Raw genomic sequence first — 27,951 nt, 5'->3', positions numbered from 1 at the left:
AGAGTGATGAAAGATATAGGAAAAAGAAGTCACTTTCTAAAGGCACTTAAGAAATAAAAGAGATACAAACTGGAGTTTCTTCATCATTCTATTTATTACATGTATGAATATTAACATCTCATGGCATCCATCTAATTCAGTCAAAACCAACAAAGGAAAAAAGGTTAACCATGTTTCAAATTAACATTCTTACAGATCCCCCTGTAACTTAAAATAGAAATATGTTCATCTGCATTAAGTTATTTGACAAATGTGAAAAATGTCCTTTAAAAAAAAAATCACCTTTAGTACTTAAATATATTTGTTAATCATTTGATGGCATCAGTGTCCAAGTTCAAGAATAAAAGTTGCTTCATTAGATGCTTTGCAAAAATGGATATCTGGATGGTTCTCTATAGCTGGAGATATATATATATGCAATTATGTCCCATTTAAAAAATTTTTTCAAATCTGGCTTTTCAATTTGAGAAAAGTCCTGCAGTGCTCTCACAACCCCCTTTTGAAGGATAAAACTAACTCAGACTTTGCTTCTTTAATCATGGGAAGCTGCTGGAAAAAAATCTTATGTTGAAATTGCTGTTTAATTCCATTTTCACCCAATAAAAAGTACAGAAACACTGTCTTTATTTGATGGTGTGCATAAATATTACACTCCATGGATAGCAAAAATATTTTTTTATTTATAATTTACAGTTTCACAAGTGAAAATCGTACATTTTTACACATACAATTTCATTTTGTTAAATTTGCACACATCTACAGAACTTTCACACAACAAGCACCTGAAACTGTGCAGGCAGTAGGAAATGCAAATACTAAAATGTATTTATTAACCAAATGATAGCTGAAGGCCCTGCCTCAGCTAGACAATTTATATAGATATGTCTGTATATACATAAAAAATTCTTCACCTTCTAGATTTCAACAGCAGCTTTTTTTTTTTTTCTTAAAAAAAAAAGAAAAACATACCTTTCTCATTTTACTTAAACTGACTCGACTGTGTCATTTTCTGTTTTAATTTCAGTGGCTGTTGCTATGCTTTCCTCTGTACAAGCTGGTGGAGTATCAATCCGTTCTTCCTTAACTTTGGGACTTTCACAGGGTTCCTGCAATTCGTTTTTAACAATGTTCAACATAATGTTCAAGGGATTTTCAACTGGTGTCTTGCTGGGAGATGGTGTACAATCAAATGAAGATGTCTACAAAATGAAAAACCCTTTAAGTACTGATTAAAGTTCACAAATATCACATTAAGTGACAGTTTTATAAGACCCTTGTATGGGCAAAGAAATATATACCAAACACAACTGAAAACCCTGCTTTCCCACAAAACATGCCATAAAGGCAGCCAATTAATAAAATGTATATTGAGGGACTTCCCTGGTGGTGCAGTGGTTAAGACTCCGCACTCCCAATGCAGGGGGCCCGGGTTTGATCCCTGGTCAGGGAACTAGATCCCACACACATGCTGCAACTAAGAGTCCACATGCCACAACTAAGGAGCCAGCGAGCCGCAACTAAGGAGCCTGCTGGTTCAATGAAGGAGCACACATGCAACGAAGGAGACCGCCTGCTGCAACTAAGACCTAGCACAACCAACTAAATAAAATAAATATAAATAAATAAATAAAATGTATATTGAGCATCTGATATGTGCTCAGCAATGAGCTATGGTAAGAAAAGCAGTAATGTAACGACAAAAGAAGCTGATTCAATGATTAGACACGTTTCTATATTTTAATCCCAATATAACCCCCTACATATATCCTGGGATTTGTTGCTCCTAATTTCAAATACCCTAAGGATTTTTTTTTCTTTTTTCCAGTATGCGGGCCTCTCACTGTTGTGGCCTCTCCCGTTGCGGAGCACAGGCTCCGGATGCGCAGGCTCAGCAGGCACGGCTCACGGGCCCAGCCACTCTACGGCATGTGGGATCTTCCAGGGCCGGGGCACGAACCCATATCCCCTGCATCGGCAGGCGGACTCTCAATCACTGCGCCACCAGGGAAGCCCTACCCCAAGGATTTTTTAAAAATCCCTCAAAACCATCAAAACACCCTACAAACTCTAATCTTTTGATGACCTAAGTATATCTTCCAAACTGCCCCTTGAACTTGTGAAACAAATATTATTTGACAGTTAAGATGTTCCACTGTTTGGTTTAAAAAAAAAATGGTCACTCTACAAATATGAAAATTTGAATTTCCAAGGTCAAGAGACTGATTTTTTTTTGTATTTCATGTATGATAATTTAAAAATTATTCCTATATTACATGGCCGAGTGGAGTAAGCAGTAAATGCTACCCGTAACTTATAGAAAATTATTCCCATCATGAACCTTCTCATTCTCTAGGCCTAGTACTCTAGTAGAAGACATCATCAAGATTCAAATGAAGAGAATGCGAGGAATGATACAAAAATTTCAAAATTTAAATCAGACCCTATCAACCTAGCACCAATATTTTGTGAACAACCTAAATGCTACATCAAAACTAAGACAGCTCAACACATCAAGATTAAAATAAAAATGTTGCCCAGATGCAAAAAATAACTGAAAATAAAATTTATCAATGTAAAGGAGAACAAACAGTAACCAAAAAGAACTTACATTTTGATAATCTTCATAACATGATGGATGATAAATCTGAAGCAAAAACAAAAAAGTAAGTAAGTATTCACATGCATATTCATTTCTAATGGACTATTCTGGTATGATTTTCTTTTAAAATTTAAACCAGAGATAAACTATCTTTGGAAAGGCAACAAAAAATCATTTGGTCACAAAAACGGATAAAAACAAAATTTTCATCCTGATTTCCCTTAAAACTTCCTTTATATATTTAAGTAGATAACATGGTATGTTAAGACAGAAACAATTTTGATGATGAAATATAAATTCAGAATCAAAATAGTGTGGTTAGGCAGAAAGAAGACTAACTAGACTCAGAAGATCTAGTCCTGGATTTATCATTAACTAGTTATGCAACCTTTTTTATAAAATGAGTACAGGACCAGATGATTGCTAAAATGCCTTCCAACTCACACACTCTGACTCTCTAAAGTCCAATACCTTAGAAATACCACTTCTATTAAAAACCAAAATAAAAATGCAATTAACACTTTTCTTTCAAAGTAGTGAGCTACCCCTATAAACATTTTTTTTTTAAAAATCTTAATACTTCCTTTTAAAGTACTTCATAAAGAGCTGAAAATTACCTTTCCATCTACTCTAATAGCATTTTTTAAATGCCACTCCTCCTCTTCTTCATCCCAGTACTGTTCAAATTGTTCTTGACAAATTTCACAACTCTAAAATAGAACCATATAAAAATGAAGTTTACATAATAGAACACAATGCCATTAAGTAAAAATACAGAAACATTTTGTTAAGTGGAGAAAGGAATTTAAGAGTTTTCTGAAAATTTAAACAATGTTCAAATATATAATACAAAGTAAGATCTAAGGATTTCGCATTCTTCCATGCAAAAATAATTAACATTTCACAGCTCTTGGTCACAGATAAATATGTAGTAACTACAGTGTTTATGAAACCCGAAGCCAGATAACAAGAATAACATCGAAGAGTAAAGCTTACAAGAAGTCTCAAAATCATTAAAAAAGGGATGTAAATAAAGTTATATTTATGATTATTTACTTAAAGGAAGTGAAAGGCATGACCAGAGGTAGAAAATTGAACATTGTTCTTTTACCTCAACTGATCCTGCTGGTCCAGCAGGTACACTTTGGAACTCCTTTTCTTTAGCAGCCTCCTGAGTTTTGAGCACGACTTCTTCGTGCACCTTTTCAAAAAACTGGCTCTTTGCACGTTCTTCCAGATCAGCTATTTCCTCAAATTCTATCCAGTCCTTAAAAAGAGTTAATTTAAAAAGAGTATATTCATTTGTTTCTAGACTCTTACTGAACACCTTCAATACAATGCCATTTAAATGTAAGAGTACTTTCTTCTACAATATGCTTTAATATTGATTATTTAGAATTATACCATCTTTTTGAGCCCCATAACTAATAGACAACATAAAGCAACTAATGAACAATTAAGATCTTAACATTAACATTCCTTTAACTCTAGAATTACAACTACTAATGTAAATAAGATAAATTTCATGCACAATTTTTTACCAAAAAAAATCAGTCATAGAACCTTGGAATTTTAGAACTAGAAGAAACCTGTGTTCTACTCTTAATTTCAACAAAAAACAAATACATACTCTTCACATTTTTTTTAATTAAAAAAACCTTTTATATTCTAAGGGTCAAATTTTATTCAAAAAATTCACTAGTTAGTGCTCAGCAGTTACCTAAACTAATATACTTTTGAATGATATAATTTAAAGGCTAAAAGATAGTTCAGAGGCACATGAATTACTTACTGTTAAACTGTAGTACCAACGTCTATGAGTGACTTTTCTGCTTACATCTTTTTCAGTTCTATTTTGTCGATAATGCCAGTCCAAGTGATCTGCATATACATCTGTCTGTGATGTTGTAAACCTCATTCCACAAGAGTAACACTGAATACCAGTATACAGTCGATTTATAACACTATCATAACGTCTGTTTTGAAAAATACAGAAATAATCTTTAGTTCTGATACTGTGGCTGACTTAATGGCCTTAAAAAAAAAAGGCAGTTATAAGTACTTCAGTTTTCCATATTTTGATAATGGTGAAGCCATTATTATGTAACAAAATAATGTTTCAGCCAACAGCTGGCTGAAAGAATTAATATCCAAAGATCAATAATATTCTCTAGTAATGTGTCAGTGACTCTCTTTACCTTAACTTTGGTTAATTTTGGAACATGGCGTCTACCCTCTTATCAATAGGCCTGGCCCAGTTACTTATTTCCTTCTAGCTAATAATGGAATGATCATCTGCTAACTAATAAGGCAATAGTTGGCCTGTTCTTAGAGTAATGTCAATATCAGGGTGGATATGGCAGAACAATTAGATTTCACCTCTCCAGATCTTCGCGGTTTTAAATAACTAAACTGTCCCACCCTGATGTAAAGAATACTGAAAGAGGTACAGAAGAAGTAATAATAGTATGGGTAACTAAAAAGAAAAAGTAGAAGACTAGTGGGAAACTGAAGTCAGCAATAATCAGTTTTTTAAAATTCTGCACTCCTTATCTGGAAAGAAATAGGTATGCAGAATAACTAAGTGAACAAACCGGGCAGTTATTAACTCCAGAAATTTTTTTTAAATAGTAGAATAAAGCAAAGCACAGTACATAGTACTTTGTATACCAGAAAACAAAATATTTAGAATCATAATATTAATACTGAATAAAAATTTAATGATAAATGGCTTTATAACTATATGGAGGAGAGTTGGGAGGGCAGTAAAAGAGCTACCTAAATCTTCACTTTCAGGAAGTCAATAAATTGTCTAAATGGGATAAATCAAGAAATGTAATAAATCAGAAAACTATGTATCTTTTGTGGCCTCTCCCGTTGCGGAGCACAGGCTCCGGACGCGCAGGCTCAGTGGCCACGGCTCACAGGCCTAACCGCTCTGCGGCATGTGGGATCCTCCCGGACCGGGGCACGAACCCATGTCCCCTGCATCAGCAGGCAGACTCTCAACCACTGTGCCACCAGGGAAGCCCAGAAAACTATGTATCTTTTAAGAAATAAAAAAGTAAATGCCAAGAACCATAGATAAAAGAGTTAAGAAATGGTTGCCTCAGGTAAAAAGTAGTACTAGGAAAAAGGCATGCCATCTTTTATTATAAGCCTTTACTGTAAGACTTTCATTATAAAGTTTTAACTATGTGAAAAGTATCACTTTGAAAAACATTGTCTTTAAAAGGGTGAAACCTGTATAGTACAGGAGACTACACTCAGTGTTTTATAATAAAAGAATCTGAAAAAGTGTATATTGATATATATTATATATATATAAAACAATCACTTTGCTGTACACCTGAAACTAACACATTGTAAATAAATTATGCTTCAATTTAAAAAAGAAGATGAAACCCATTAGCTGTTCTATTATTTTTAAAAGTACTCATAACAATATAATGGATCCATAAAGCAACTGTAAATGTTTTTTATATAATATAGGCAATAAAAATTTATGAAAATATATGCACCAAATGTTAACACTGGTTATCAGTAAAGTGGAAATTGTAGGTAATTTTATTTTCTTGATTTTATTCATTTGTATTTTCTATAAAATGAAAAAAAATTTATTTTTTAAATACTAGACTACAAAAACCTCATTTTCTTAACTTCAAAGGCATGAGAATATCAATACAGAAAAAACAGTGATGATTAAGAGAAAATAGAGATAAAAAGGAAAACCTGAGTGATTACTAATACCTAATCCTTAAACTCCCTAAACTTGCTATACTAAACAGAGATAATAAAAAACAGAAATTTGGGGGTAGACTTTTGGCCTAAATACTTGTGCAGCAAACATATTTGAAAAGAAGATAACAGGCTTCCTTAAGTTTATGTTATGTATATTTTACCACATTAAAAAAGGGAAAACAGGCTTCCTAAATTTTAAAAACAGTGAGGGGTAAGACGAATAGCACTAGTGATAATATCCACTGTTATTAAAGTCACCGTCCCTTTTACCTTAGAAAATTAGATTACATACTGTTTCAATTCTTCAATTGTAAAATTGGTAAGATCTGGAACGTCTTGATCTTCATTTTGATCTTCTTCCTCCTCAGCAGGGGGCTGAGCAGCAACTTCATTTACTTCTTCAATTGAAAAGAAACACAACAAATATCTCAAAACCAGTGTCCATGTATTCTTTATAGGGGAACGCTATAGTGTTAGAAGCGTATGGAGAGCCCCATCTTGCCTATTCAGTGCTCCTGATCTTAGGTTTTACTGGCAAGTAACCTAATACAATTCTTTATTTTGATAAGTGATATTAGGTCTGGTCTCTTAAAAGTCAATCTTCATGAAATTCATCAACATTCTAATTATTTAATTATAAATAAGCTAAAATAATACAGAATAACTAGAAAAAGTCTGCACATGGTGTTTGCAGGAATGTTAGTTAACTGAAACAATGTCCTCTATAAAGCTAACAGTTCCTTGTTAGAAAAATTTTTTTTTATTTCATTATAAACCAGTTATATAAGTATACCTAAGAATTCAACATTGTAAGAAATTTTAGCATAGAACACATCATTGTATCATATCATACATCTTTATAACTTAATAAAGCTTTGTGTAAATGAATTACAGAACCATACTTACGTGTTGTAGCTGAATCAGGCTGGGACAATTTGAGAATTCCTGTTTTTAGCAGTTTTGAAAACAATTCATTTACATCCACCTGACTGAGATGATTATCAGGATATCCCTTAGGAAGGACACCTTTAAAAAAATAACACTCTTAAAATAAAAGTAGAACTTAAAGATGCAAATTATACTAAGGATTTTTAAAGTTTTCTTCAAGATATCCTATCAACATTAAACTTAATAAAATCTTATTAAGATCAGTGTAATTACCAAAAGTGAACTTTGCATTTATGTCAGCAAATCATGACCTCTTAAAAATATATTCTAAGACGAATACTGAAACCCACTAATACTTTATACGGGCATACGTGTTACCTTAAAAAACCAGTATTACCCACTGTTGCCCAATTAAATCCATGCCAAAGAAAAGCAGAATACTGAGGGCAGAGAGCTTCATGCTCCCTTCTATGCAATGCAGCACCACACCTCTAGGTCCAACTTTTCACCCTTCCAATTCTCTATTCTTCACCTAACCATATTGGCAAAGGTCGTTTTGCATAGATGAAGTAGGCTACCATCTCTTAGCACAGATTTCTAGGGGAAAAAAATACCCAGAGCCTAAATGGAAGTACTCCTGCCCAGCCCCCCAGCTCCCCCACCTTCCCATAACTACCCAAGGGAACTAATGCAGGGAGATGAGCCATGTGGCTCAGAATATACCTGCCCCTCTGACCCTTGCTCAATTACTGCCCTTGCAAAGCAGTTCAGGCTGTTGCTGAAAAGGTGTCAGGCTTACTAAAGCTTCAAAAATCTGAATAAATGAAACAAGGATAACAATCTTTTCCTTAAGCTCACTGGTGAGGAATCAATCCAATTCCATATTTTGCTAAGCACTAATTTAAAAATTACAATTCTTTAACTCAACTATAAAAACAGAATTTTAATATATTTGTATGTCACTACTATGCATCTTATTTACCACACCTCTAGAAAAAAGTTCTGAATCACTAAAAATTCCTCTTAATGGCAGAAATTCAATTTGCATCCACAATACAATACATAATCTCTGCCCTTAACCACTGCATATTCTTTACACTTAGCACAGTGCCTTGTATACAACAGGCTAATTAATGTCTGTTGAAATGAAATGTCTGACTACATGAATGAATAAATCAACCTCAACGATCAATTACAACAGCCACTTCACACAATAGTTTAACATTTACCTTTCATTAGAATTAGCTATTTATATGTCTAAGAATCATAACTAGCTTATCACATGTCTTCCAGCAGTCAAGTTTAGTGATCAAGAGCATGAACTATGAAAAAAAAAAAAAAAGAGCATGAACTATGGAACCAGACTCCTGGGATTCTAACTAGAAATTCCACTTTCTAGTTGTGTGACATGATCAAGATACTTATCTGTATCTGTTCTTTTTACCTGTAAAAGGGTAACAATAATTGTTCCTACCTAAGGTTGTTATGAGGATTAAATGAATTAATATTTGTAAAGCACTGAGGTGTTTGGCAGTATATATATTTGTTTAAAGAAAAACAGTCAAGTGAAATAAGACAGAGAAAGACAAATACTGTACAATATCACTTAGACGTGGAATCTAAAAAATACAACAAACTAGCGAATATTACAAAAAAGAGGTAGACACAAAAAGAACAAGAACATACTAGTGGTTACCAGTGGGAAGAGGGAAGAAGGTAGGAACAATATAAATATAGGGGTAAGGGATTAAGAGGTACAAACTACTAGGTATAAAATAAACTCAACGATATACTGTATAACACAGGAAATATAGTCAATATTTTATAGTAACTATAAACCAAACAAAAGCTTTAAAAATTGTGAATCACTGTATTGTACACCTATAACTTATATAATTTTAAAAAAACACACAGAAGAAAAAAATTTTAAAAAAGCCTCCTAGAGTAATGGAAATAAAACCAAAAATAAACAAATGGGACCTAATGAAACTTAAAAGCTTTTGTACAGCAAAGGAAACCATAAACAAGACAAAAAGACAACCCTCAGAATGGGAGAAAATATTTGCAAACAAAGCAACTGACAAAGGATTAATCTCCAAAATACAGAAGCAGCTCATACAGCTCAGTATCAAAAAACAAACAACCCAATCCAAAAATGGGTGGAAGACCTAAATAGACATTTCTCCAAAGAAGATATACAGATTGCCAACAAACACATGAAAAGATGCTCAACATCACTAATCATTAGAGAAGCGCAAATCAAAATCACAATGAGGTATCACCTCACACCAGTCAGAATAGCCATCACCAAAAAAATCTACAAACAATAAATGCTGGAGAGGGTGTGGAGAAAAGGGAACCTTCCTGCACTGCTGTTGGGAATGTAAATTGACATAGCCACTATGGAGAACAGTATGGAGGTTCCTTAAAAAACTAAAAATAGAACTACCATATGACCCAGCAATCCCACTACTGGGCACATACCCTGAGAAAACCATAATTCAAAGAGACATGTACCACAGTGTTCATTGCAGCACTATTTACAATAGCCAGGACATGGAAGCAACCTAAATGTCCATCGACAGATGAATGGATAAAGAAGATGTGGCACATATATATACAATGGAATATTACTCAGCCATAAAAAGGAACAAAACTGAGTTATTTGTAACGAGATGGATGGACTTAGAGCCTGTCATACAGAGTGAAGTAAGTCAGAAAGAGAAAAATAAATACCATATGCTAACGCACATAGATGGAATCTAAAAGAACAGTACTGATGAACCTAGTGGCAGGGTAGGAATGAAGACACAGTAGAGAATGGACTTGAAGACACAGGGTGGGAAGGGGAAGCTGGGACGAAGTGAGAGAGTAGCAGTGACGCATATACACTACCAAATGTAAAATGGCTGGCTAGTGGGAAGCTGCTGCATAGCACAAGGAGATCAGCTTGATGCGTTGTGAAGACCTAGAGGGGTGAGATAGGGAGGGTGGGAGGGAGGCTCAAGAGGGAGGGGATATGCGGATATACACATACATATAGCTGATGGACTTTGTTGTACAGCAGAAACTAACACATCATTGCAAAGCAATTATACTCCAATAAAGATTTTAAAAATAAATAAATAAAACAATACTCTGAGCTGCATGAAACAAAAAAAAGCTTAGGACACTTTCAGATTTTATTTGATTTTCTGTGCATTTAGAAACAGGAATAAGAGGTGATTCTCAGAACAGGTTTGGAATTTCATAATCAGGTACCCAATGATGGTGTCTAACTTATCAACCTAGTGAACAGCTGTTTAATGTTTATTTTACTGTTTTTATTTATTTGGCTGTGCCAGCTCTGAGATGCAGCATGCAGGATCTAGTTCCCTGACCAGGGATCAAAGCTGGGCCCCCTGCATTGGGAGCACAGAGTCTTAACCACTGGACCACTAGGGAAGTCTGAACAACTATTTAGAGGGAAGAAAAAAAAAAGTCCATAGATCCTGCTACACTATAAAGCCCTTAGAAGGATAAACCTTATTAAAGTCATCCTAGCACAATGCCTAGAACATAGCAAGTGATCACTATTTGTTTGGATGAATAAATGAACATGAGTATATTTACTACTAGGAAAAGAGTGTTTTTACTTTAAATTTTGAGAAAAAACCTTACAGAAGCCAAATATTGAACACTAAATACTTTTCATATCTCTTTAAGTAAAACTTGAAGAAGGAAAGCATATCTAACATCTCATTCAATAACCTCCAACCCAGGAAATAAGATGTGATTTCCTCTGTGACACTGCTATGCCTTGTATACATAAGCACCTCAAGGTTGTAAAAGCAAAAGAAAACATGCAGGTTTTGTATATTATCTCATACAAAAAAGAGCAAAATTTGCAGTTGCTGCACGCTATCTCAAGCTACCAACTCCAATACAACAAATCCTCTACTCTACAAGAAAAACTGAGTTCTAAAGGAAAATACACCAATATAGCACTTCACAAGTTACATGGTACTTTTGCACATACGATCTCATTTGATTCTCTGGGAAAAGAAAAAATTCCCCGGCAAATCCTGACTTTTATCATATGCTATCTGCAGAGGAAAAAACTGAACCCCAGAAAGGATATTTGCTTATACTCCACCTACCTGTAAAGTAGCAGAGTGGAGATTCTAACCCTGGTCTTCTGACTTTAGACCCCAAATATTCAGTACTTTCCTTCCCTTTTCATTATAGTGAAAACAAAAAATAAGAATACTAATCCTAATTGTCAATCTAGCAATTAAAAACAAAACGTTTTCAAATTAATTGAGTGAGCTTCCTGTGATGATACAGTTTAATACTTAATGCATAAACTAGAGCTTGCTTGGCTAGGACTTCCCTAGTTACTTCAGAACTTTTGGAAAACTCTCCAAATTTGTAAACTTAATAGAGCCACGCTACAGCATGTTTCTGAAGATGGCTGTTTTAATGATTCAGAAATAAAGCAAGTATCACTACAATTTGGTTGAGTTAGCTCTCAATATATTGACTTTCCAATAATTTTAATTTATATACTTCTCATTTTTCACATATTAAAACTAAAACTTTTTTTTTTTTTTTTGCCTGCACCGCATGGCTTGAGGGATCTTAGTTCCCCAACCAGGGATTGAACCCGGGCCCTTCAGCAGTGAAAGTATGCAGTCCTAACCACTGGACCACAAGGGAAGTCCTTAAAACTTTTTTTTTTTTTTTTTTTTTTTCGGGTTGGGGGCCCTCCCCTTTTTTTGCCTCTCCCCTTGAGCACAGGCTCCGGACGCACAGGCTCAGCGGCCATGGCTCACGGGCCCAGCTGCTCCGCAGCATGTGGGATCTTCCCGGACCAGGGCACAAACCCGTGTCCCCTGCATCAGCAGGCGGACTCTCAACCACTGCACCACCAGGGAAACCCCCTAAAACTTATTTTTAAAGCCCTCGTATCTACTATTGTTATTGTATCCATAACAATATCGTTAAGCCTCACCCCATAGATGCTTATCATGGGCATCTAGCTAGGAAATTCTTTTAACATGTTGTTGTGTACAATTATTACTTGAGTGCCCATAAAGACATATGAATGAATCAGCTTATAATGTGATGTCTGCAGTATTCACTTAATGTTTATTGGATCATCACACACACACAAAACAAAAATTCAAAGTATCAAGTAATTGATATTTCTGAGGTTTGTCATTGACTTCATTTTACCTAAACACAAATGTCACATTCCTACCCCACCCTCTAGCTTCCACCTACTAGGTCTCCTTCCCTCTTTTTTGTGGTCTACAAGTCCTGGCTAACCATCTCTAGTTGTAAAGGGGATTAGTGTGAATATACATCAACAATGTAAACAAACTCAGAAAGAAAACACAACATTCCAGTCAGATTAAATTTCTCTAAATTGCATATGCCCTCTCAAAATTGTCATTTTCTAAAACTGACAAGGTAGCTACTCAAACAATAATTGTCTTTTGAAAAACACAAAGTTCTACATACCTGAAGGATTCTGAACAAATGCTCCAGGATTTTGTGGATGAACTGGCAAAAATTGTTGTCCTTGGCCAAATGCTACTGGCTGAGCAACACCAGTCAGAACCTTTAAGAGAAATCTTGGTTTTAAGAACATCTTTTCTATATTTTTAAGTAAAACTTTAACATTCAAATTACGTTAATATATTCACAGATATCATGAGGCCTGTTTACCATAATGAAGATTTACAAGTGTAAATTACAAGTGTAAATTACAAGATTTACAAGTGTAACCTGACTAGGCTTTCTATAAAAAGGAATAAGACCTTCCCTTATATTTTTCACAGAATTATAAAAAATTGATAATGGATGTGAAGGTTCTTTGAAAAGTTTAAGATACCATGCAAACACAAGGTAGCCAAAAACTAGCTGTGTGACCTTACACAAATCACTTTACCTTGCCAGTGTTTTCTCCTATCTTACAAATAGAAATCTGACATCCAGCGATGTGATCTGTACACAATCATAATGGCCAGTAAACAGCAAAGCTGAGGCCAGAACTCACTCACTGACCTAACTCCTTTATACAGATGTCAAAAGCCTGCTTTAATTAGCAATCTGAACTCCTTTATGATCATTCTGTTAGCCATCAAACTGAGTTACAAAGTGGACTGTAAAAGATTTTAAAGGAATGTTAAAAAATAAAAGTCATGAACCAAGTACTGTACAGGCATACAATTATTGTATTTGTAGTCAAGAATGAGGTAGGACTTCTACATATTGCTACTATGTAAACAAATGCCCATTTATAAGCCTTGTTCAGTATCCTGTGTGAACCTTCAGTGGTATGTATGCGTAATAAAAACCCCATCAATTCTTTATAATGTAGGAACAAGACTAACTCAAGTCCCATTCTAGAGTATCTTGTCAATTAAGAGTACCATTTCTCTTAAAAACATACAATAGAGTATAAGTCTAACTAAGGAGGCCAATTGTTTTCCCAAACCACTGGATATGGACAGAAGGCTGCTTTCTATAAATAATGCTTCTAACATGCTTTTAAAACCTTTCTTCTTGTTTTACACTTTCTTCCATGCAATGTTACTGGCATAATAAATCTGTCCTAGTAAGAAAGTGTCACTACCTGGAAAAAAGTAAATTTAGCCCAGGAGAATTTCAGCAGGCAAGCAAAAGTAATCATTAATATCAACTGAATTAACCACAAATTATAAGCATATTGCTTTAACACTATTTCAATAAGCATCAAACATCAAACAACTGCAGTTGACTGGAATGACAGAAAGGTGGTGAAAAGTAGGAAGAGAGGAAGAAAAAGAATTACAGACTGTAAAAGCATGAGCAATTTGATTTTCTTGTTTGTTAACTCAGGCTAAGGAAGTTCTATATCAAAGAACAGTCTATAAAATCAGCTCTATGATTACTATAAAGCTCATCAAGGCTCAAAAGTTGTACAATGTAGCAGAGGTCTATGAAACACACACAACTGTATTATACTTTAATACCTTAGAAACCAAAAACAAAACAAAAAACCCACAAAACAAAAAACCATAATGAGGAGGCTATGCATATGTGAAGGCAAGGGGTATATGGGAAATCCCTATACCTCATAGCTCAATTTTGCTGTGAGCCTAAACTACTCTAAAAAAGTCTATTAAAAAAGAAAAGATTTGTGGGGGGGCGGGGGGGACTGAGATTGAGAGGATGCTCTAGATCCTGAAAGAACTAAGATCAATTTTGGATTTAAACTGCAAATTTCAGCCCCAGAAGACTCTCATCTCACTTTCCTAGCAGGTGGGGTTTTGAAGTACATTAAAAACTGCCCCCCCCCAAAAAAACTTACTAAAAAAATTAAATTTTAAAAAATCCTTTCCAACCTATAGAATAAACTATATCCTGAAAACCTTCCTCAAACACTAGAAACATTAAAAATGGTTCATATCTGCATACAATATACTTTTAGAATAACTGTAACAGACTTACCTGCTGAGATGCCTGAATATTTCCTACTGTCATTGGAGCAGGTAAATTGCCAAAGTTTCCAAACTGAGAGCTCTGAAGATTCTTCTCATCAAAATAGTGTCCAGAAGCTCTGTTAAGGGGATTCGAGAAACTCTGGTTTCCAGGGCCATGTGGTCCATTAAAATTTGGTCCTTGAGGTGAATCAAATATTTGTTCATGTCTTTGGAACTGCAGTCCTTGGGATGGGGCATTAAAAGCATTGCCAGGTGGATCATTATATGGGCCACTCTGATTGAAAGATACCGATTCAAGCCTTTGTGAAGGATGATTGTCAAATCGTGTGCCTTGAAGACCAAGAGGAATATCAAACCTTGATGCTTGCTGGTGTTGTGGACCATCAAATCTTTGAGGTACACCATCAAATCTTGGTTGAACCTGCTGTCCAGGTGGTCCATCAAATCTCTGCGGGCCTGGCTGACCAGTTCTTTCAAATCTAGGACCTGGCTGACCATGTAATCCATCAAATCTTGGCAAGAGTGATGGCTGACCTGGTTGCCCATCAAACCTTAAAGCATGACAACCTTCAAATCTTGGACCACCTTGACCCAGAGGTCCTTCGATTCTCAGGCCGCCTCCTGGTACAGAAGGACCCTCAAACCTCATTCCACCTCCTTGTTGGACTAAAGGTCCTTCAAATCTGATCCCAACCCCTGGCTGACCGTGTGGACCCTCAAACCTAACGTTCCCACCAAGCTGATTATGTTGCCCTTCAAATCTCATACCAGCTACTGACTGACCATGGGGGCCCTCAAATCTCATCCCAACTCCCTGCTGTAGCAACGGGCCCTCAAATCTGATCCCACCTGATGGCTGACCATGAGGTCCATCAAACCTAATTGCAGCCCCTGATGGACCATGACCTCCCTCAAATCTAAGTCCACCTACAGGCTGACCTCGGGGATTATCAAATCTAAGTCCACCCACAGGCTGACCATGAGGTCCCTCAAACCTCAGACCACCCACAGGTTGACCCCGGTGTCCCTCAAACCTGAGACTACCCACAGGCTGGGCCCCTGGTCCTTCAAATCGCAAACCACCTGCAGATCCCTCAAACCTCAGACCGGGGGAACCTTCAAACCGAAAACCACCTCCTCCTGCTTGACCAATTGGCCCCTCAAACCGCAGAGGTGTCCCTACTGGTCCCGGAGGACCTTCAAATCTCAAAGGACACCCACCTCCTAACTGGCCTTGTGGTCCTTCAAATCTCAAAGGGCCACCTCCCCCCATTTGTCCCGGTGACCCATCAAACCGAAGAGAACCTGGCGTAGGAGGTCCATCAATTCTAGGGCTTAACTTATTAGGTCCTTCAAAAATCATCTTGGTTGGGCCATCTCTCGCTATTGATGGCCTGCTAGGTCCATCGTATAATGGTCTATCTTCAGCTAAAGCCGTAAGTCGCTGATTTGTATCAAGGCCGGCGAATCTTGATGCTGGGCTATCTACAAATGGTTTATCTGAATCTTCATATCTAGGTCGCTTAAGTGGAAAACGATCATTGAATGGTGATCTCTGCTCTTCTCGTACACCTTTTAAAAAGAAAAAAAAATTTATTTTCCCTGAATCTGATAATTTATATCAAATTATCCTAAAATCTTCTTCGTATATTCTTGTAAATGTTTATTCAAAAACATCCATAACTATCTCACTTTATGAGAGGGGAGGGAAAAAGACAGCAACAGGCAGCAAGTAAGAGAATGCCCTCTAGAGTCAGATACACCTGGGTAAAATAAAATACCCAGTCAGTCAATTTACTAATTATTTGACTTTGAGAGCAACTTATTTAACCTCTCCAGTCTTGTTTCCTATCTGTAAAATGGGTATAGTATATATTTCATTAGGTCATTGTGAGGATTAAATCAGATTACATATATAAAAAGAACCTAGTAAAGTACCTAATACACGGTTGGCCTTATAAATATCAGCTCCCTTCCCTTCCCTTTGAGGGAAAAACCGAAACAAAACAAACAACGACAAAACAGAAGTCTGAACAGTCACAAAAATCCATCCCCACTTAGCTTGTTCATTTTCCCTTCACTGCTGTGTGATTCAATAGGCATAATCTGATTTAACTTTTTCTACCTTTAGCAGAGACTTGCTCGTCATGTCTTCTCCGGCCCTCATGGGGTGAAAGATTCTCAGCATAAGTACGACTCCCAGATATAGGAGAAAGACGTCTTGCTCTTTCACTAAATTGTTCTTTTCTGTCAAACTGTGCTCCACTATTCCTACTTGCATGTTTACTTTTGGATGGCTCACATTCTATTCCAGACAACAAGGCATCAGTCAAAGGGTAGTCAAAAATATCAGGATCTAAGAGATCAAGTCTTGGAAATGAATGCTGAACCTGTGTCCTTTTCAGTTTTGCTTTATGTTCATAGTAGGTTAATTCAGCATCAGTTAAGAGAGGTTTCTTTTTTAATCCACCTTTATTTTCTTCTGTAGGACTATCCCGTACATTGCATCTATGTTTACCTTCTTGATACTGAAATAGCTGTCGAATTTGATGCACAACAACAAGGAACTCATCCTGTGTAATTTCACCAGATGCTAAACGTTCACTCGTCTGCATAGGGGTGATAAAAGGAAATCAATATTTTAAATATAAAAAGTACTTACAAAAAACTTATAGACAAAAGGAGAATAATGACTACATGGGAACACAGTAGTTACCTTTTGAAGTAATTCTCTTTTGCTTGCAAGAGTTAACTCTTTAGGAATCTGAAGATTGGCATCTACGCTTAATCGATGCTGCTGTTTTGGAGCTCGAGGTGACAAGATTCCTTTAGTGCTTGACCAGCTCTCCCTATGCCTTAGATGAGGAGCTTTGCTATGTTCATCACCCTGTTGTAAACTGAAACCATAAAAGCAATTATGTTACTTCATAAAAAATTTTTAAATACTCAGGACCATATTTTAAGATCCTTAATAGGATCTGGCTAAAATGAATATATGTAACCATAAAAGTTAATTTAAAGATTAAGAGCACAAGATTTGAAGTCAGGAAAATCAGATATGAATTCTGATTCTTGCATGTCCTGGATGTGCCACCTTAGGCAGATTAGTTAACCTTTCTAAACTTCAGTTTCCTTATATGTAAAACAGCAATAATAATGGTACTTAACCCACAGGGTTTTAAGAATTAAACAGGGGAAAAAAGTACTAATTATAGCACCCAATAAACATTATCCAATTTTTAAATCAACACTGTATTTTTAAATGCACACATTATTCTACTCAGTTAAAAATGTTAACAACCTACCTTTTATTTTCTTCCCAACCAGATTTCCATCGTTTGGTAGACTTGGAACTTTGCCAATTTTCTACATTTTCTTTTGGTTCAGTGCCTGACTTGGTGGAATGCTGATTTGCAGTTTCTTGTGGTCGTTCCTCTTCAGTCTTTTTTATTCGCCTTGGATCTCGAACATCCTGTTTAGTACTTCTCTTCGCATTTCTTTCTTCCCTGGAAGGTGGTGTAAACTCTTCCATATGTGACTGCTTAACTCCTGACTGGCGAATCTTCCCAGTTTTGGGTGTTGAGGTTGGAGACATACTCCTTTGCCTTCGCTTGGGTGACCGCCTATCTCTTCTCTTGGGAGAATGTATAATCGGTGACCGGGACTTGGGTGATCGTGATCTTGATCGCTTTCTAGTACTCGATCTCCCTGGTTTTGTCCCCTGTTTTTCCGATTCTTCCGTTATGGTATCCTGTTTTTGTACAATGCCATTTATGATTTTATTTCTACTTCCCACCAGTCTGTGTTCAGATGATTTCATGTGCTCATCTTTATCCTTTTTTTCTGCAGTTTTTCTCTTCTCTTTTAGATCATCATCTTTGCTATCAGTCTTATCCTGAAGATGTCTTTTTAATCTTGGATCTCTCTTGCTCATATCAGACACCCTTGCACTTTCAGATTCTTGACTTTTCAAGTCTTTTGTGTGGGATAATTTGTTTTTCAAAGGTGATGGTGATTTAGATTTAGATTTGGATTTAGAATCTAATTGGTCAAGTTCTTTCTTGGTTATTTTTTCACCTGATTTACTTTTTTCTTGCTTGGATGAATTTAGTTTTTCAGAGGGTACAGTTTTACTTGTCTTAATATCAGACTGGCTCAATGTGTTCATTAGGAATTCCTTCCTGTGACTCTGATCTTTTCCATGAGAAGAATGTTGACTCAACCTATTAAGACGGGGATCCCGGTTAGTTCCTTTCATATCCTGAATTTGTAAGGATGGACCTGGACGACTTTTCTCAGGTTGCACAGGAACCTGATGGGGAGATTTAACTGCCATAGGGGGAATTTGTGAAACATGTAATTTGGATTGTGCAGTTCCAGGACCTAAGTTGGATGTCTCCTGCTGAACACTAAGAGAAACTGCCTGAAATACAAGATAAACGTTCATGTTATAACTGTAAAACATTCAGATTATTTGTCAAGAAACTGAAAACTAAGGAATATAATGCTTTATTCAATAAATCCATTTATTCAATACCGTATTTATACTGTATACTTCTAGTATTTAAGTGGATATTAAAATGAAAGGAAAAAGGTCATATACAATATTTATGTGGCCTGTTATTTCTTACTAATCCTCTACTTTGGGGTTTTATAACTTCTAGGAAGAATGAAAAAAAAAAAAACCCTCCCTCTTCCTAATTATTCAGAATTCTGGGCCACACTGATATTAAGAAACTACTAAATAAGTCACTGCACTCCAGCTGCACAAGCATCCAAGTCTTTCCGGGTAAATTCTAAGTCATAAAATTTAGCTCGTCTCAAAGTGGCACTGATAATGCACTTACAAAATTCTGCCTTCCTGTACTCCCTTACTCTCAAATAAGGTCAAGTGCTAAGTAATTAAGTAAAATAGCTTAATATAACGTTATTCATACACAGAAATACATAATCTTCCTGGCCTCCTTAATTTTGTGATGGCTTTTTTTTTGTAGCCTTCTAAGGAAACTGCTAAGGATTTCTGCTCATGAAACATAAGCTCATAAAATATTAAAGACTAGGCAAAAACATCTGCCACAACACAACTACCATCTTGGAACTGACACTACGTCCACATAATTTTTTTTTTTTTTGCGGTACACGGGCCTCTCACTGTTGTGGCCTCTCCTGCTGCGGAGCACAGGCTCCGGACGTGCAGGCTCAGCCGCTCCGCGGCATGTGGGATCTTCCTAGACCGGGGCACGAACCCGTGTCCCCTGCATCAGCAGGCGGACTCTCAACCAGTGCACCACCAGGGAAGCCCCCGCATGATATAATTTTTAACAAAACTAAGGGGCTATCTTATAAGACAGCACTCTAATAAAAAGTATTTGAAAGAAAATAGTGCAGTTTATATTAAAAGTGACTTTTACAAAAAGGATATACAAATTTGGACTAATAAATACACCATAATTTGCAAAATAAATAAAAGTGGAAAAATTACACTATTAATAAAAGTAACATGTTAATACAATTCAAATACAAAATAATTCCATATCCATCAGAAAACAGGTTTAAAAATACTCAAAATGCCAAATCTCCTCTACTTACCAGTTGTGCCTTAGCTTGCTCTAGCTCAAGCTCCAGCTTTTTCTGCTGAAGTTCTAACAACTGCTTTTGTTTTGCCAGTAACTGCTGCCTTATTAGTTGCTCTTGGGTAAGATTCTTTTGTATATCCGGAACAATTGGAGGAGTGGAGATGCTAGGGGAACTGACCACTGTGCCAGGTGTTGAAGACTCTTCGGGCTATAAGAAAAAATAATTTGTTTACAAAAAAAAAATCACAGCTAAAAAGGAAGCAGCTAAGGGGGGAGCTAAAAATTATCAGCTTCTCTCTTAATAAACCCTATCCATAATCTTAAATGGCCAATCATGTTTAAAAGCACACAGAAAGTTTTCAGGAATTTAAAAACCAAAATAAATATGTAAAACCTAAACAAGGAGAACATTTACTTTAAATGTACTGTGAACCTGAAGGTGGAAATTTTTTTTTTTTTAATTAAACTGATTCAGCACAGGGTATTCTAGTTACTTTTATCTGGCAGGAAATTTTAGAGAAGTCAAAATTTGACAGTTAAAAATATTAGTTATATACCATTCATGTTAAAACTTACCGATTTATTTAAAAATTTAGGATTCACATGGATGCTAGATGTATTCACATTGGGGGGCAGAGGTTTAATAGGCCAAGCAGGATCTAACGAATTGACTCTGACATCCAGGGCATAAAGTTTCTTCAAAGGGAATATTTCATCCCAGGTGGAACGTAACTTAAATAAACTTTTTCTAGTATTTTCATCCACCTAGAACAACAGAACAATTCTATGGCTTGTTAAGTTACTATAGGATGTTTTATATATTAAGCATAATGCTACATAAATCTCTGTTCTACTTCACATATAGCACACATACTACTAATTCGTAAATATATACAACAGTAATCATTTATTAAAAGTACATTTGTTTGCAGATGTAGTTAATAAAGAAATTTCTGTCAAAAAAAATTAGAAAAATTAAAGTCATTATCACCTAGCCTTCATGAAAGCAAACAATTAGACAAGTCTGAATTTTTAGAAGTACAAAATGTTCCCAAATATTAGGGCTTGACACAGTATTCCTACTGTTACTTTCACTCTGGACAAAAATATAAAACAACTAGAAAATAGTTTATCTGATGACTTAAATTTTTTAAGTTATTTACATTTAGTGCAAAGTAAAACAAAACTAACTAATCTCCTGCAATACAATATGGCTGGTACCTATGAATAAGCTATTTGTGGTGTAGAAGGCACCTGAATAATTGAAATTCACAAAATCTTACCTACTGATGAGCTTTAGTTTTGTATCTTATCTGCTCATGCTTGTGATGGGCATAGTAACAACAATAATACTTTTTAAATTAGCCATCAGAGAAACCTAGCACTTGGGAAAACTGAGCTAGAGTTCTAACTTTAGAATAATAAAGCCTTGACTATATTCCAGTCTTTAGATAATATTTACTACAAACAAGGTCATTTTCATCACCTTCAATGTTAAGGCCCAGTAAGAGTCAGTAAACATTTTCTACCAAACACCCAAATGAATTTGAACACACTGAAACTGAAACCAAGAAATTGGTTTAGTGCCCCAATTTCTATAATGCAAAGTTGACTTCTCCTTAGACTAGAGTCTCAGGTAAGCAGTATTTAGCAAAAGTCTACAATACACTATTAACAATCTCCATAATACAGTTTGAAATACAGCTTTCCAAATTTCTTCTGCATATACTTACTTAGCAGTATTTCTTTTCTCTAAGAACTTAAAGGGAAAAAAATTACTCAAGTAGCCACTACACATTTTCTGTTCTAACAAACAAGTAAAATCTGATAGTGAGTTCTTTCAAAATAATCCCAATTCTCCAAGCCTGACAACTGTTAAGATTTCTTGAGACACAACAGGTGCATCTACCAAAATATAAGAAACACCAATTTTTTGTTAGGAAACAATCTTTAAACCCAAATATCTTATAAATGCCCCTTTTCTCAGTATGAAAGATGAAGCCTGACAGGAAAGAGAATTACTTCAGCAAATCCTTTGTCTTCCTCAACATAATACTGTATTAACCAAACTACCAGATACAATGTTATGAAAGGAATTTACAATCTCTAGGTATAGAAACTAACAAGCCTTTCTTCTAAACACTAAGAGGGGCCAGAGGTGGGGAAGAAGTATTTCCAAAATAACCTAAAGCAATTCACTGATCCACCATTCACACATACCTAGAACATTCACACAAAATATACTTGAACAAGGTTAACAAGAGGAAACATTTCCAGAAAAAAAAAAAAAAAAAAAATCACAAGTTCCAGGCATCCATCACAGGTTGACACACACTAGAATTATGCTTTTTCTTTTTCTTTTTTTTAAGACAGAAATAGTCAACATCCTAAAACCAGAAACCTAAACAATGGAATTTGAAGTACTCTTGATAGTTTCAGATCTTTTTGCCCGTATTCTAGTGATGAAACAGATCTTCAAGTGAACAAAGTCAATCAAAAACATGAACTTCTAAAAGCAAACACATCTATTTTTGAATGGATAATGTAAAACACCTAGAACCCACTTTAAATACGAAACACTAACTTTAGCATGTTAAATGCCCAAAAGAATAAAACATTTCACCACCCAAGAAAACCCAACACAAAGGCAAGTATTTATTTAATCAGGAACATGTTTTAAAAATTCAAATGTTTCTAAATGTATATATACCTTTTCAAACACACAAATAAATGTTGCAACTAGATTTTTAGTAAAGGCAGTGAGATACTCTCTTCCAACATTTTTCACGATAGAATCCATAAGGTACATAACAGGAAGCTTCTCTGAGGAGGGAGCCTGAAGTAATAAAAAGAAACTGAAAAGTTTAGTACAATGAATTGCCAACAAAGAACTACTTTTAAAAGTGAGCGTTTAACGTACAATACAGACCTCAATATTTTGTTGATATTAAATACTTTTGAATCAATATTAACCTTTATGAAATTTAAGTGTTCACGGTCTCACCTCTTACAATGATCTTTAGTTGAGCATACAAAATAAGCTCAGAATTACTGGAAAGAAAAGAGTCTCTAGTACCCTCATTTAACACTCAATAGAATTTCAGGTTCGTATAGTTAAAAAAAAAACTGTGTTTTAAGTGACAAAAAAAGGGGGAGGATATTTTCTGTAATCCAAGTGTAAGCTTTGTGACCCACATTAACTTATGATGATGCACCTAGACTCAATGAAACAAAAAGTTTTCAGACTTCTGGCAGAAACCCTAATTTCCATAGGCATATTTTATATGTTAAAGTCTATGAACCTTTTGTTACCTGTAAAATCATTAGGATTACTTCTCTATAATCCAATGAACAAAAGAAATTAAGTACACTTCACATATGAAGTTAATGGCAAAAAAACACTTTTAAACTTGCACATGAACATGCAGGAAAGTGCAAGTTGTTACTGATACAAGGAAAACTGGATGGAGCAGCCGCTGAGTCATGTAAATCAGGTTGAACTTGACTCTGGAAACCAGGATTTGTCCTCAAGATTTTCTTCACAGCACAGACTCTCCGTCGAAATATTTTTCCTCTGACACGCACAAACCAGGAGTTCTAAATTTGTGCAGGGCCAGTGTGATGATGCCGATACAGGCGGCCCTTTCCAAAACAAAGAAATGTTGCCCCAGCTCAACTGTAAAGCCTACCCATCACTGGCTTTTAGAAGGCACAGCAAGTTTCCAGAAAGCATCAGCAGGTTCACAGACTTGTTGAGGAGCATTAAGACACACCACATAAACTAAGTGTTAACTCCCACTCCAAAGGAGTACCCACGATTTAAAAACAAAAACAAAAATTATCCCCATTTACCCTTCCCACGTGTATAGGAATCTTAACCCTGAACACCACTTACCCACAGCTACCTGTAGCCAGGGTAAGCTCACAGTTCTGCAGTACACAATGCCACCATTATTTCACAAAACCAATTGCCCATACAAGTGTGTGGAAGTGCTCTTGCTTCTGATAACAACCAAAGTTGACTAAGGAAACCTTTGAATAACTTTGTATGAAAGTTTTCTTTTACAGTACTAATAAAAGGGTTTCACAAGGCTATTGCATGTGGGTAAACTATTAAGTACCAACACGTCAACTGCTTTATTGCTGTGTCTTTATCTTACCATGTCATGTTTTATACCATTTTAGTCATTGTTGTACTTATGAAGATAAACAGGCTCTCTTTAAAACCAAAATCTGTTCAGTAGGCTAACTTTTTATTGTACAAGTGAATTCTTATATGTAATATTTTTTTGCTACTACTGCCTCATGGAAGGAGTCAAGTAAGTGTGAATCCTTAAGTTTAGTAATGCTGAAACGCTAGAGGATAAGGACACAAACATTCACCTCGAGAAACACAAAACCAAGCCAGTTTGCTACCAAATGACAGAAAATCCCTCCCCTCACCCTCAACCCCAACCCCATTAAATTATTTCCCCAAAGTGACTGTTACATCTTTTCCTCAATCTGGCTTTACAAAAATAACCAGGAAACGTGTGCCAAAAAAATTTCAGCTGTCTTTCATCAGCAAATAGTCCATCTATTTTCACCACTCTGTGTAGCCACACACAAATACAAATTTTAATGTGGTCACTATATTCAGCATTTAGTTTTCACTTCTGAAAGTCTTCTGGATCCATTAAAAACCAGCAAGAAAATGGTTCTTTGAGTGACAACCTGAGCTGCTAAGTATTAGGCTCTGTGGAATATTAGTAACCCCAAAAATACTAGGTAGAATTTTTAAAAATCAATGTTATTTTTAAAAAAACGCAAGTGCATTTTTGGTTTTTTTTAAAAGGCATTTAATGTTAAGCCTTCGACAAGGCAAAACTAAGTTTTCATGTCCAACATGTTTGTTGTATCAATAAAAAGGATGTTGAGTATGAGGAATGCTTCCTTTTAAAATCTCATACTTTAAAAAAAGAACAATAGCTGTTTCACACAGACATTCACAGGAAAAGGTGAATAAGGACTTGTATTTTAGCTGTCAGACTGAGCATGACAAACTTGTTGGGCCCTAAAGAGAAAAAAAAAAACCTTACTTTTTGTCCTCTTTAAGGTATGAAAGGACCACCTGAAACCGTGTATCTTGTGAACAGATTTACCCAAAAGAGTGGATGGAACCTAAAGAAGAATGAACCCAAGTCACTTAAAGACTTTTGTTTAAAACACACAACCACGTAGATAAAAATAAGTCTTGGAAACAAATTCTACACCTTACAAAGGTAAATAAAAAAGACAAATACATATTTTATATGTTTTATTCACAAATTTTATAATACCAGTCACACATTTCAAAACCATTTATTAAAGTCAGACCACTCAGTTTTACACTAGACAGAAAGCGCCTCTAAACAATATATTGGTGGTTGTTGTTAAAGTGGCCTTTTAAAAGGGGTTCACTCTGCTAAAAGGAGGCTCATCCTGATCATTTCAATCACTAACAACTAGAAAAAAACTAAACCATAAGTACAAGCTTCAAAAATAACTTAAAACGTAGTACTGGGAAGCTATTAAAACTCATTACGATAACTAAGTTTAACAGTAACTTTACTTAAATGACAAATCGCTCCCACATGAATCCACAAAAGAGGAGGACTACAGGGAAATATAGGGTGGCAGAGGACCACTGCTGTCAAGGGGTGAAGCAAAGCACGTCTTCACTTTCAGGGAAGGAAGGGAGGAAAAAAAGAGAAAAGGAAGAGGAGGAGGAACTGAACTTTTCAAAAGAAAACTACAAGTACTTGTTACCCAGTGGGCCAGTTCTCCACCTACAGGTTGGATAAGATCTCCTCCCCACCCCCTCCAACCCCACCCTCAACCCCAATTTCCCGTATCTGGGGGCAAATGAGACCCTCCGATAGGAGAATACAAATTATATCTAGCCGCCCCCACCCCAAAATGGGGCTGACGGGTGTGAGCAGCTGCCTGGCTGGCAGGGAATGGATTCTCCTCTCTTCCCTTTCGCATCATGTGCTTTTCAGGCGCCATGTTGGGCTCCTAACAGGCGGCTGCTCCACTCGGGGCCAAGGCCCTATTCCCACCCCCCAACAGCTCGCTCCCAGGTCCCCCTTCACCTCCTTCCAACCCACAGAGCACAGTTACCCAAAAGAGTTCGGGACGGGGGGAGAACCACTCCCCACCATCCCAGGGGGTTCAAATGGTTTTAACTCTTACATCCCCACACCACGAACTGCCTTTAATTCTCCCCCTCCCCGAAGGGCTCTATTCAAAGCGTGTGCGTCGGGATACACGATGCGGTGGCCTAAATAGGGAGCTGGTAAGCGGAAGTGGGACTCCACCCTTCATCCTCCCCACTCCCTCCCCCCAAGAGAGGCCCACGCTCGAAGCCTGGGCCAGAGACCGAGCCTGAGTTGGAGGGTTGGAGAGGAGGAACACCGTCCCCCTTTGGATAGAAGCGAGACCTGGGATGAGGCTGACACTAAAATCAGGGAGTATTAGAAGAATAGGAGGCTGCGGGGTGTATAAAAACCTTGGCGGTTTGGGCCTCGATGAGAGAGACGATCTCCTTGGCGAAGGGCAGGTTCTCCTCGGCTAGAATGGTCAGCATATTGATGTGCGGTTTGCTATTGAAGGTCAGGTCTTCGAGTGATGACTGATAATCCCGACAGGCGTCCTCCCGGGCCCCCGCAGTACCGGCCTCGGCCGGCGTCTGCTCTGACATTGCGCCGCGGCCCCCCTCCGAGGTCCGCCGCAGCTGAAGCTGAAGCCGCTCTCGATACCCCGCCTCCCTTCCGACTCCTCTTCCTCTCCCCGGGTCTCGCGGCTCCGGCTTCACCACATGCTGACCGCGGAGGGGGGTTGGGGGACGACACGGGGGGAACCTCGGGTGTGAAACGCCGCCGTCTCACGGGTGATTTCCTTCCACTTCCAGCCGCCACAGAATCTTCTTTCTCCACAGACACAAAATGGCGGCGGCTCCAGCTCCGAAAATGTCTGTGCTCCCAACCGCTGCGTCGTGCGAAATGAGCTAGGGGAGGGGAATTGTGCGGTAAAGGGGCGGGGCCGTTGATAAAGCCAGGCGTGATTGGCTCGCCCAGCCAGGTCGCCAGCCCCGCCCCCCCGCCCTTCCGCTGAAAGTCCTGGCTCCACCTTCTTCTCGGGATTCTACCCGGGCTTTCGCAACACCTACTGCTCAGAAGTGGGGTGGAAAAGACGGCCCCTCTCATTGGCCGATTCATAAAGCACCGGTCTGTCATTTGTTACCATAACAACCCGTTCAGGGAGGCCAATAGGCCTGGGGAAGGCTGTTCCCGAGGCCCAACCCAACCAGTTTAAGGGGAAAGCTCAGTCGTCCCCTCTTCTACCCTCTCTCTGCGACGCCCTAGCCGCCGAGCCGCTCCGTCAATCATCATCCCTTCAGCCTGCTGGGCCGCCGCCACGGGGGTGGGGGCTGAGCCGAGCGGACGCTTTCGACCCGACCCGCCCCCCATGTCGCCACTCGCGACTCAGGTGCTTTCGAGAGCCTGGGCGGGTCCAGCTGCTGCGGCCGACTGTCCTTCCCGGAACTGAGGCCCGAAGGGAGGCGCCGGGTTCACCCGGAACCTCGGGAAGGACCCCTAGAGTTGGCTTCAGCACTGTGCTTCCCACTTCCACAAACAAAAACACCTAGGCTGGC

The 27,951-nt window shown here is 37.4% G+C and overlaps 1 protein-coding gene across 2 annotated transcripts; it reads right to left on the bottom strand.

Annotated features, from left to right (window-relative positions):
• Positions 1–75: 75 nt before the first annotated feature.
• PCF11 (PCF11 cleavage and polyadenylation factor subunit) lies at positions 76–27,329 on the bottom strand. Of its 2 annotated transcripts, none has more exons than XM_027083530.1 (16): positions 26,806–27,329; positions 22,987–23,112; positions 20,853–21,041; positions 20,290–20,484; positions 18,006–19,123; positions 17,417–17,597; positions 16,826–17,309; positions 14,708–16,272; positions 12,734–12,833; positions 7,247–7,366; positions 6,633–6,738; positions 4,392–4,575; positions 3,711–3,866; positions 3,217–3,309; positions 2,609–2,644; positions 76–1,199 (listed from the first exon to the last, which is right to left on the bottom strand). In XM_027083530.1, exons 1-16 carry the CDS (start codon positions 26,995–26,997, stop codon positions 984–986), a joined length of 5,061 nt encoding a protein of 1,686 aa, XP_026939331.1. In that variant the 5' UTR covers positions 26,998–27,329; the 3' UTR covers positions 76–983. The 2 variants fall into 2 exon arrangements, with proteins under 2 accessions (XP_026939331.1, XP_026939332.1); XM_027083531.1 differs by having other exon boundaries at positions 17,219–17,309.
• Between the last annotated feature and the right edge of the window lie 622 nt (positions 27,330–27,951).

Source organism: Aethalodelphis obliquidens, unplaced genomic scaffold (assembly GCF_003676395.1).
Source record: "Aethalodelphis obliquidens isolate GAN/ISIS:26980383/991018 unplaced genomic scaffold, ASM367639v1 scaffold50, whole genome shotgun sequence".
Classification (NCBI taxonomy): domain Eukaryota; kingdom Metazoa; phylum Chordata; class Mammalia; order Artiodactyla; family Delphinidae; genus Aethalodelphis; species Aethalodelphis obliquidens.
This window is presented reverse-complemented; position numbering and strand designations above follow the sequence as displayed.